The 12,468-nt window shown below is 45.7% G+C and overlaps 1 protein-coding gene across 1 annotated transcript in view; it reads left to right on the top strand.

Moving 5' to 3' along the window:
• Positions 1–12,468, top strand: part of LOC119454071 (carboxypeptidase A1-like) — a 54,366-nt gene that overhangs the window by 6,505 nt on the left and 35,393 nt on the right. Inside the window, 7 exon segments of the mRNA XM_049667900.1 lie at positions 1,903–2,039; positions 4,195–4,282; positions 4,828–4,926; positions 7,309–7,407; positions 7,963–8,073; positions 9,690–9,786; positions 11,593–11,673. Of these exon segments, the coding sequence (XP_049523857.1) occupies positions 1,903–2,039; positions 4,195–4,282; positions 4,828–4,926; positions 7,309–7,407; positions 7,963–8,073; positions 9,690–9,786; positions 11,593–11,673 (712 nt within the window).

The raw sequence follows: 12,468 nt of genomic DNA, 5'->3' as shown, positions 1-12,468 counted from the left end.
GCGTCAAAAAAAAAAAAAGGTCGCGCACAACACATAGCTTCCCTGCAATACAGAGAGATCGAAACGTTCCTTAACGGATGCACAAGATGTTTCCTTGGATACAAGCCTAGCGTGCTACTTCCAGACCAAAGCAGGGGTGACATATGTACCCGCCGCGGTGGCTCAGTCAGCTAAGGCGTTGCGCTGTTGAGCACGAGATCGCGGGATCGAATCCCGGCCGCGGCGGTCGCATTTCGATGGAGGCGAAATGCGACCGCCGTGCGCATTCAAGAACCCCAGCTGGTCAAAATTAATTCGGAGCCCTCCACTACGACGTGCCTCATAAACTGGTTTTGGCCCGTAAAACCCTGGAAAGAAGAAGGGGTGGCAAATGAAATGACACATTACTACATGATTCAAGCGCACAACATACGCAAGCCAACACAATAACTATCAGGTGTCTGGTCAAGGTCACGGAATGACCAAGAGATTGGCTAAAAGCAACTTCGTTGCGCGCACAAGTAACTATCAGCGCTGCTCCGAGGTCTAAATGCATCATTGAACTGTAAGCAGCCGTCACGTAAGCTTAAAGCCACTTTCAGAGTAGTTCTTGGGGCCGCATAACGCGCGCAGAAGCATAAAAACTGAAGTCATCACACGCATTGCACTCGTTGCACTTTTGGCCAACGCGTCCATTGCAATTTATACAGGAAGTGGTGTTCACGTATGGGCGGCGTTTAACCAAATGCGCTGCACACAAACACGTAACATTCACCTCTCCTAAAATATACTCGGCGTGTGACAGTTGCATATATGTGAATGGGTCCGTCTGGGCATCACGCGACGCAGTAAACGTGTACCACTCGATCACCATGCAGAAAGGTTTAAAGCGCGTTCAGAAGCGATGTTTCTTTCAGCTGGGTATAGACTGTATAGCAGTGGCCTGCTTTTAGGCGATGTATCTCTGCGAACGATGTAATTTAAACCAGCACAGAGACTAACCCCTTTACTCCTATGGTTATGCCAACGGCACAAACGACTGACAGATACAAATTAAATCCAATGACATACCCCAATAAAAAAAACGAACACACACAGATGTTCTACTCCCACATGTATGCACATGAAGCCAGCGAACCATTTTCATGCATCCAGATGCATCTCTGCAGAAACACCTGTGCCCGGATTCTTGCATACATTGTTTTCTTATGGACCGCATGGAGTCAACTGTACAGTATCAAGCAACATCCCGAAGCAGTTAGAAAAACTGCCGGAGCTGAAACGTAAACATTATTCTCTTTAAGCTGATTGTTTTGCAGAACAAATTTAAGAAAATTGAAGTGTACATAAGTGCCCCTAGAAAGAGTGATTTAAACCAGCAAAATATTTACACTTCTAAAAAGCTTGCAGAACTGACCCGTAAAAAAGAAAATGGAACAACCATTTTGAAATATCAAATTGGAATATCAGAAAAGAACAAATCCACTGCCTTGCCGTCCACTACTTATTCGTTTGTTCGTTATTCGACGGTGCAAAACAACATTCTTTGCCAAGTGATGCTTGAAATATGAAGCCATGTAAACCTAGCTTGAGCTTTGAAAAAAAAAAAACGACCTTCTCGTAGTGTTTGTTGAAGCTCTGCCTTGCCTGCATTCAAATTTATGGCATGCAGCACCCCCGCACCTCGCTGTATTTACGTTCTGCGTCTTATTGGTAGACGTGAAAACTAAACAGGGCAAACAGACCAAGAAAGCCCCGCTCCCACTGGTGACTACAATTCAAGTTATTTTACAGCGAAGCTAACTTTGCGAACCCTGCCAGATTTTCCATGGCTGCAGTATATACTGCCTGCCGGCTTTTCAAATAGCTCACACTTTAAAAAAACGCCCTCTCATTTTCTCTCTTTTCCTATCAACAACATAGCTCGACGTTTGGCAAGAGGCCACCAACGTCAACGTGTCGGCGCTTCTTCGACTGCGACCCGAAGTGGCCGCCGAGTTCGAGGCCAGCGTCACGCGAACGGGTCTTCGCGTGACGACAAGAAGCTCGAACCTGCAAGAGTGAGTGTGTCTGTTTATATTTACGACCGAGAACACTAAGTGCAACGGGACCGTGAATACAGTGTCCGCTTCCCGGCAACTGCAGCTTATGGAACCGTAATAGCGCTAAATGCTTGCGGCAAACGCTATGAGTGAAGGAGAGCTTGCTGGTTCTTTTTTTCCCGCACGGCGGGTGCCACCGATGCTGCGGATGCGCGGAGGCGAGCGCCGTCTGGCGTTGCTGCAAGGAACCACGCTGCGCACGCGGTGCGCGCCTCCCACTGATTTGCTGACTTTTTGCCCACGCACACGACAAATGCATTGGGAGGTAGAGGTATACAGCTTCGCTGCAAAGAAACCTTGCCAAGACAAGAACTGTTGAACGGCGCGAACAGTAGTGGCTAATGAGAATCCTGCCACCGAGTCCTGTAGCAGCGTGCTTGCGGAGAGCGACCCGTGGCCGCGTCCAACCGTGGAGTTTCCTACAAAATAATGACTACAGATAACTATGACAATAAGGGGAGAACAACATCTCAATGAAGACAATTGAGGAGAGGTTGACAAGTAGAGCGTGTCATCGGCTTGCTACTCCTCACCGGAAGAAGGGGGTGAGACAGGAAAAGGTAAATTGCAATGACTACGCCATAGTACAATCAACTACATACGAGTCCAATACTCCGATTGACACTACAGACGCACTAGGCGCAGGGTTTATGCGTCCGCATGAAACTTTCTCACGCAAACGCATTTCGCGCGCATTATCATTCGCATCACAGTTGTTTAAAGAGGAGCGGCCTAAGCCAGTTGGAAACTCGGCAGGGGTTTTATGGCGCGTTTGACATAGGCAACCTATCTCTGTGCGCCAAAAGTCGACATCGCGATTCGTCGGCAGCTGCTCTTACGAACCTAGTTGTAGTGTGAGAACTTTCTTGCAGTACAGCATATTCCAGTAAAGTCGCGAGCCTTTCGGGAACGTACGATTTCGTCGAGTTATCCGAACGATCGCATTAACAAACGGCGACAAAATGCCAAGTGGTGCCTTACTAAACGGATGACGCTCTCTGCTGAATATTGCGGTGTGACTCGACACGAAGCTTAGCGGGAACGGATGGCTTCACGGGCGGAATGAGCACCGGTCAATAAAAATGGGAAAAACAAGAAACAGTCGCTCCGCCTGCGATTTTACTCGTGTTTTCAAGTTTTTAGTAATTCCGCTTTGCGCGTCCGCGGGCGCCGGTTCTGGTCGGGAGGGGAGGGTTCGAGTCAACCGAGAGCACATGCTTTTCGGATTCGAACTAAATGACTTTTTTCCTCCACAGCAATCTATGGTTTCTTGCCAGGACTTTCAAGTGCGTTCGGATTGAACAAAAGGGCCAGTTAACCGAGGTCGAATAAGCGGGAGTCAACTGTAGTGTCTGCAGGAGTCGGGTGGTTCGGCCTGCATGCGAATGGGAATAGGCGACTTGGGGCTAAGCCGACGCCTACCGCCTGAGTACCGACTATGGATGTATGGTCCGAACCATAGATCCTTGTTGGACTTGCATCGAACGCAACAAAGTATACATGTAGTACGTATAACTTGCATGCTTCACATATACATGTGAAGCATGCATGTTATGCATGTCTGCATATGACATGCATGTTTAATACCGCAGGGCCAGCTTTCCAATCAAAAAGAAATGTATGGTGGGTAGTACATGGATATGGCTCAACTTTGCTTTTCTGTCTTAAAACCACTTTTTCACTTGGCAAGTTGAGTCCCTGTTGACTTTGCATAAACTCTCTGTTGAGATGCAATAGAATACCATGCACTACTGTTGCAAGTCACACCACCTCCCTTTGTAAGAACCGAACTCAGCTTGTCCAGTTCGACGGTATGTTACCTGCGCACTGTTTTTGTTCAAGAACGCGGAATGTAGTACAAGCCCAAGTGGCAAGTACAGTAACTGTAGTGATGTCCCTGACAATTCCTTCTGGACGACTTTTCGCCCGATGTTTCGCGACCCTTGTGAATAGATTGTGATTGTGTATCTACATTGTGGCTGAGACAAACAACATGAACCACGTGGCCACAGAATTACGCATAGCCGCGCTGATCACGCCTAATAGCTATGTATCTCTCCGAGATATGATAACAATTAGTGGGCATTGCTGCATTAAACTCTTATCATTTCAGGGTGATCGAGAATGAGCGACGGGAGATGCGATTCACGACCTACTCGACGACTCCGCTGCGCTTCGAGAGGTACTTGAAGTATTCCGAGGTAAGTTCACCAGCTTTTATGACGTTTTATCAGCTCCTAGCAACACTATAGGCAACCTTCCTGACACATATCCTAATGGCTATCCACTCAACGAAGATAATCTCGTTTCACACACACATTTTGCGTTGCAATAAAATGAATGCTCGTTCTTGCAGATTGCTAACTTAAGGGTAAATGCATGCTTTCCACTTTGCACGCGTGTACTTAAAGTTACACGCACATTAAGGGGCTGCAGGTGGTCAAAATTAATCCGTCGTCTCTCATAGCCTCATAGTTGCTTTGTTACGTTAAACCTCACGAATCGATGGATTCATTCAGCATTTACTTTTCTTTCCTCCTGACGATTTCACTTTTTTAATTCGTGTCCCTAAAGGCAGTCACAAGGCATGTTTCACATGTCTTGCATACATGTCACACAGTACACACGTCAGATTTCGAATCCACAAACCGAGAAACGACTGTAGAAACTTCACGACTGTAGAAACTTCAACGCATCCAGTTCTCATCGTATAAGCGTTCCCTCTCTCACACTTTGTTATCTGCAGTTTAGTAACGCCTTGAAGCAGTACGCAAGGAAGTACGACCATGTGACCTACTGGTCCATTGGAAGGTCGTACGAAGGAAGGAACATCATCGCTGCTCACGTGAGTAAACCTAATTGCGATGCTACCAATCTAGTGACATGTCAACTTCATATATTGGTTGTCCCCCCCCGTAATTTGTGCCAAAAATTAACAATATGCAAGTGCCCGCTAGCTGGACATGGCCAAGGTAATGTTACTTGCAGTCGCTTGTAAGAAGTCAGACTATTTCTTCTATTTTGCCTAATACCATAATTAGTTATTAATAATAATCAACTTCTCAAATATTATATTCAGAGCAAAAGTGTAAATGAGAAAATTGTAAACTTCCCTAAACAAAATCCCGATCCAGCTTCGTGTTGCTCAATACGTGCTACATAAAAGCATTATCTTTTTTTCTTTTTTCAAGCGTGAAAGAAAGCACGTGAACTACGAGAAAGTGCCACTCGACTAGTCCAACTATGTTACGCTGGCACATGTTTCACATTTTGGCCCAAGTTACGTGCGACACACGGTACATTGCAAGCGCTGTAAATAACCTCAGAATTCCAATCTCCGCCGTGCTTTTCGAACTGCGCTACTCTGTTCTACTCTCACATTTTGTACCGTCTTTGTTGTCTTTGTTGTTGTACGTCTTGTTGATGGCATGACCTCGTTAAGCACTTTTATGCATTTAGCCACGACTCCCCAGGCAACTTTGTTAGTTGTCATAAATGACATAAATGTCATAAATTTCATAAATGAATGAAGACAGAAGGAAGGTAAATGAGTGATTACGCAAAAATAGCGGTCGTGCGCAACGCATGCTTTCTGTGAGTGCCTTGGATACGAGGCATATCGCCAGAGACATGACCAGATATCATTTGGACGATCGCACGCTTTCTATTCAAAATATTCCGGCAAAAATAAGACCAGGGTACTGTGCGCAGCAAGAGCGTTCGTGACAGTTCAGAAGGTTTTCAGCTGCGATTCTCAAATGCGATTCTAAGTTGTGGCACGGCTTTCGCTGCCCCGACACTTTCCAAAGTGAGTCAGCGTCCGTATAGGTAACGTCAACTACGTGCATAATTTATTTAGTTAGTTAATACATGAATGATTGTTTCGTAGCCCGATATCACTAGAGAAAGGAGGCCGTCATGTAATATGTGACATGCACCAGAATAAAAAGAACTGCACAAGAGATTTTGCGAGGCTTCCTCGAAGCATTCGGTCTCGAAAAATGGCGGTAAGGAAAAGGTAGTCCTATTCTAGAGAGTGTTAGAGTGCGCACATATTACCTCCTGAGTGCTCACTAGAATGTTCCGGAGTAACCATTCCACTGCCCAAGGTCGAACAGCTGTGCGATGTCTAGGGCCTGCGGCTGCGGCTTGGGCTTCGGCAACGAGCTAGCCGAAGCAAGCTTTCTTCCGTAGCCGCCGAAGTACACATGCCGTAATCACGAAGGGATGCAAACTTTTCGCTTACGTTTCTCTTGCGAGACTGCACAGTTTCACACTGGGCTCAACTAGACCATCAAAACGGGTGCCTGCGAGAAATAAGTCCTGACAATACTTTTCACCTCTACGCTAAAGTCAATCCAAATCCGGACAAGCATGCTTCACCAAATTTGCCTTGCCATCACCTTCACTGGTCGATGCCCATATCACAAAAGCGCTTGCTGAGGGGGCTATAGGTCGGTACATATCTGATATTGTATGTAAGCACTAACACGCCCACACAACAGCAGCAGAAAAGAAACGGGCAGTGGACAAACGCTTTTCCCTTGCCTGTGGTATACACGTGTGTTTGCGAATACTTACTGTGTCACAGATACGCACGTCTCGTATAAGGATGGCGAACAGACCTAGCTTTGAATGTTGCCGCGTCGCTGACACGCTGCGGGACGTGTTTTACTACTGTCCCTCCAACAAACGATAGCGACAGAGGCTGTCCTCCACGCTAGCATGCAGGCGTCGGAAAACACGCCATATAGCAAATGGTTATCCAGGGTGCATTGTGTGACCGCGAGGCAGTGAACATAGACACGAGGGCTGTTACTAACTATATTCAGCGTACTGGACTGAACTGAAGACTTATGGAAACCACTGCTTTACGCGGTTATTCTACACGCGCATCCCTTCTTCCTGTCCTCATCATGATCTTTCATCAGTTTCAGAAGCCTAACAAATTCTTTTTTTTTTTGTCCTCTTTCCTTTTTCTCCTATGAAAAGTAACAGGCCAGAGCGTACTAGCTCAGGCCGACCTCTCTGCCTTTTGTAAGATACTACCCCCCCCCCCCCCCTGCAGCGTACATAACTGTGCATACTCATCATCATCATCCTTCTTCCTTGCCCTTTGGACCTACTGGGAGTAGCCAGCCACAATCTTGAAGCTCCTACGGCCAACCTATACATTTCCTTATTTAATAAACACGTCTTTCTATCTCTCTCTGACTCTCCATCGCAGATCAAGACCAAAGAAAATTTGCCCATCGTGTTTCTGGAGTGCGGTATTCACGCCAGGGAGTGGATTGCTCCCTCCGCTTGCCTCTACATCATCGATCAGGTAAGTGCAACCGGCACGGCAAAGTTAAATGTGTCGCCTGGCTTTTCAAAATGCGCCGTTTGACGCAGAAAAGTGTGTAAACTACAAATCAATCAATGAATAAATTAAGTAAGCAAGCAACGCTCGTGCACCTTATCCGCTGTCATACGTGGCCAAAACTGCAAAGCGAAGAAACACACTCGCGTCTCCGAAAAACGGATTTGCTAAAGAAAGGTACCAGCGGTGAGCTTTCGGCTTGAGTTTCCTGGGCTGACACACTTCAACCGAAGAAGAGGAACACTTACAGCGACTTGTGGCTATACTGACAACTTCTGGCCAGTGATCGCAACGACCCTCGGTTAGGTTTATTAGTAGACATATGAAATTGATTTGATTTCTCCGCATTAAGTGGTATACCTGCACTATATCTAGAATTGGCCGAGGATCAGGTGGTACTTGAGAAATTGACATTGAGTGCTGCAAATCTAAAGCCCCAAAGCAAATACTGTATAGTCTATCATAAATATCAGCCACGCAGGTGCCAACGTTGCAATCTTTGCTTTTTGTTCTGCCTAGTTGGCGACGCAGTATGACAAGGACGACGGCATCCGCCAGCTGCTGTCCAGGTACGAGTGGCGCATCCACCCGATCGTCAACCCTGACGGCTACGAGTACACGCACAACACCGTAAGACCATAATAGAAAGTTTCAGTGTAACGAAAGGCGTCGTACATGGTTGACGTACACTGTAATACGGGAAGGCTTAATTGTGTAAGCAGCAGTGCTGGTAACGTCATCTTGCCGCGTTTAAGTGAAGCATGAAGGTCTTATCGCACTAGTCAACTATATCCAACTGATCATTCATTCATTCCGTTTGTTCGGTAACATGTCACATAGTGCCAGTGACACAGACAACGGTTATGATCGGTCCAAGAGCTAAATTATCATCCCGAAGATATTTGAGCGTGTTTGCTTTTATTGGCAGAACATAAGTATAGCCAACGTTCATTAGGAGGATCGTGGTGAGAGACGGGATGCAAAACCAATCGCTCTGACTTCCGGGATTGGTCCCAAGGAGTCTTTACTGTCGTGCCTCAGCGATCGGCTCATGCACCCCAGAGCGGTGGTTTCGACAGCTCCGGCTGCCAGTTGCGGTTTCGCGTCACTGCGTTCAGGGGGAGTTAGGTGTCTGCGCCACGTTCTGTTTTGGCACGTGTATCAGGACGTGGGCGAAACAGCGAAAGAAAATAAGGAGGGCGCTGGCTCCCTCGTATCGAAACATCGCACCCTGAACAGCGTCGGTACGTGCCGTTCCTTCCTATAGTCGGTAAATTCATATACTATAGCATTATACAATGCGGTCCACGTAACTTGTGCCACGTAGTTGAACAGAGCCAAGGTAATGTTTTTTGTTGTCGCTTCGAGCAAGTCAAGCATTTTTATATATTCTTTTTTTTTATCCCCAGGCCTCACGGCTCCAATCTGAGTAGCCCATGAGGAGAAGCGAACAAGTTATGATTACAAAAGAATCAATAGTCATTGTACAAAACGAATTACACGTGGGTTGCAATTGGATCATTGGCGAAATGCAGAAAACAACAATTATACAATCGTAGTAAGGACTAGTATAAAGGAAGTTGTCAGAACAAAAGCGTCACTGACAAAATGGCCGACCATCCTGAAAACTTCCCGGTCCAGCTTTCTGTTGCTCAATACCTGCTGCACATTAGACTACTTTTTTCTAAGCCTGAAAGAAAGCCCGCAAAACACAAAAAAAAGTACCGTGCGACTAGTCGCACGCCACCTTCTTTGTATTTGACGGGCTTCCTTTCAGGAAGGGAACCTGCTAAAATTATAAGGATCTCTTCCTCGTGTTATTTGTACCGGAGCCACAAAACTGATCTCACTGACACGAATGCTTGTCAGCTTGCTCAGCCATTCCGTCCCGTTGAATTGCACTATTCGGCCAAATCGTTTGTCGCTGACACAATATAGTGTGAGTGTACTTTGCTTTAGTATATATATATATATATATATATATATATATATATATATATATAGTGGTCGCGTTCCGTTCAAACGCACACGCTTGAATATCAGGAGGCTGTGAAGCGATACTCTTGTTTATCCATTGCACTGTTTTTTTCTGGCAGAGCACAGCATTAGACGGTCGTGTGGGACTGGGAAATGTGCAGACATGTGAAGTGTTCGGTTGAGGCAAGAAATAAATATTGGGAGAACCACGGCAGGTCCAGGAAGCAGCCTTGGCAAGTGTGTTGGAAATGAGCAATGGTTTTCCGCAGGACCGGCTCTGGAGGAAGACTCGCTCCAAGAGCCGCTTCTCGAACAAGTGCCTAGGCGCGGATGCCAACCGAAACTTCGACATCGGAAGCTTCTGCAGTGAGTGCTGCTGCTTTTTCTTTGGACTCTACGCATTGGACTCGTAAAAGACAAAGTGGTATACCGCGCACTGCTGCGAGAAGAACAATGCGGTGTGTAACAATCCAAGCAAACACGACGCTGAAAAAGATATCGAAGGTGAATTGACATGGCCCAGTACAGGCATCCGGGCGAGTGTTTTAGTTCACAGAAACAGGGTAGATGTCCTATCCCAAGCTTAACCATAAATAAAGGCCCTAGGCCATCTACATCGTAACATCATTTTCTCATGGAACAAAAATCCTTGGACAACGGCGTTGCATATTGCGGCTTGTGGAGGCCACACGAGTGCTGCTGAGGTGGCTTCACAGCGATAGTTGTTCGTCTCTGCCTTCCAGACACATTTCCTCGGTGTCCACACATTTCTGGTCGTCGTGTTTTCTGGACAGTTCAGTTCCCCAGGCAAACCAAATCTATTTCTCCCTGCCCGCAATTCTGTCCCGCAACCAAGATGCGTGAGCCGTACTGTGCAGTCTTCGTGGGTCGTTTTGTCGTCGACCAGTCGTCCCGTTATCGTGTTTGTCTTGCCATCGTCGTCGCCATTATCGTCGTCCTTGTGGCGCTGTCCTTGTCAGCTGTGGCCGGTCTTATCGTGCCACATGTCAACATTCCAAATTCCAAGTGTACACTTAAGAATTTGCTTTGAATTGTCATCTGTAATTCTAGTAGCCATCTGAACACAGTGTTCCCTTGGGACAATGTGTTCCGGTGGCTACTAGAATTACAGAGGACAATTCAAAGCAAATTCTTAAGTGTCTCACTTGGAATATTAACATGCGGCACGATGTACATTTTCTAAAATGTTAACCGCAGAGTGTCCCTTTCACACACAGTGTGCCTTTACTGTGTGCTTAACATTTTAGTTGAAGTTCTGTTTATTTGGCATCATTACAATGCAGGCGTGCTAGGGCAAAAAGTAAAATTTAGTCCCTTGAGTGGGCCCGAGCCCCCACATACGCAGCATACAACGAGTTCACCTTAACAAGAAGCGAACATGCGCCATCACGCTCATGTGTAGCAACTGTGATTGAGAACCACGGTCGTTCACGAAAGTGTATCAATGAACAGTGGCTGTAAAATGAAGGGGAAAAAAACACTGCGCGTATGACCACGGCAGAGTCCTGAATGTTAACCGACCTCCTGCTATACCGACACTTCTTAAAAGCAGCTAACAACGAGCTGAAATGTATAGTCCTAACTCTCAACATTTTCTAACAGCAGGACTTCTACTATGTAGACGTGAGACGAAATATGCAACGAGGTGGAATGTCTATGCAGCCTGAATATTTACTTTTAGACATTTCATCTCATTGGATATTCCGTCTCGTTGAATATGCAGGCATGAAGTTCGTCAGTCATGGGCGCTACACGACGCAGCAAGGCCTTGATATGGCAAGGTAGTCTGAGTGACGTAGTTGCTTTCGTCGGATACTGAATTTTTTTTTTCTGTAATCTGTGCAGAAAACATCCCCGAAAATTAACGCTCTCTAAGAAAATATGGGTTGTTTCCCTTTCAATATGCTGTTTACTATGCCGTTTTACTATGACGTTTTACCACAACAATCGTTCTTTCATTTTTTAGATATTTGCTGTCTCGCGCACTTACATTACTGGCAATACCGGAACTAAATTTATGGTTCCGGCATGTCCCAGTAAGTCAACTTGTAATGTCCCAAAACTCTTGATTGTATTGGTCATTACAACTATAAAAACATTCGCTTGTTTTGTGTGCTTTGTTTTATGTCCAACGTTTTGTGCATTGTGCAGGTTCCAAACACGTTTATGGTGGCGGTCTCGACGTTCAACCCCACTACGTAGTTAGGCTCTTATATCAAGTTCTTTCGAAAGGTATATTGCAAAATCTGATGAGAACGGGCGTTACCATATACTCATATGCTAAAATTTATCGATATTCCCCAATTTTCTAGGTCATTTCAAGCTTCGTGCACACGAGTGTGCGTGTCTGTGTTAGTGTGTGTGTGTGTGTGTTGGTGCGTGTGTGTGGGTGTGCGTGTATGTGTGTGTGTATTCCTTCAGTAGTTCATTCTACCTATTTGTTTTGGGGTAAATAATTTTGTGAATAATTTGAACGCCTTCGTTTTCTGCCTTCACCATTTTCGTAAATTATCGTTTCTCCACAAAAATGCATCTTTTACTTGAAAAGTAAGATAAAATAGAGCTTCAGGAGCACTGTTTTTGGCATCCTTGTTACATTGAGTTTATGCTTAAGCACTGGGTCTTCAAGGAAATGGGGATATTGAAAAAGTATATACCAGAATCGTTCAGATGCATCGATTGGTTTGAATGTGAACGCGACTAAAGACTAGTAACGTCAATTCAATTACATTCATCGATGAGACTTCTGACGACCGGGCGAGAATCATCGTAAAATACTTCGTTTATATTTTCTTTCTAAAGTTGTGCTCTGCAGCAATGGGCAACATTTCCGTAAGGACCAGTATATAAGACAAGGATTCTTTTCGCATTATTAGTGTCCTAAATTTCCGTCTCGAACTGTATGCGGATCCAAACCGAAAATTTCTGTGAAATATTGGGCTCGAAGTTTTGATTTCAATTCCTGCATGGTTGCCATCACCCACGCCATTTAGAGACGGCGTGGGTTTGACCGCCACAGTGTGCTGA

This window comes from Dermacentor silvarum, chromosome 5, assembly GCF_013339745.2.
Source record: "Dermacentor silvarum isolate Dsil-2018 chromosome 5, BIME_Dsil_1.4, whole genome shotgun sequence".
NCBI classification, from domain to species: Eukaryota; Metazoa; Arthropoda; class Arachnida; order Ixodida; family Ixodidae; genus Dermacentor; species Dermacentor silvarum.
The sequence above is the reverse complement of the archived record's forward strand: the minus strand, read 5'-3'. Positions and strand labels throughout refer to the sequence as shown.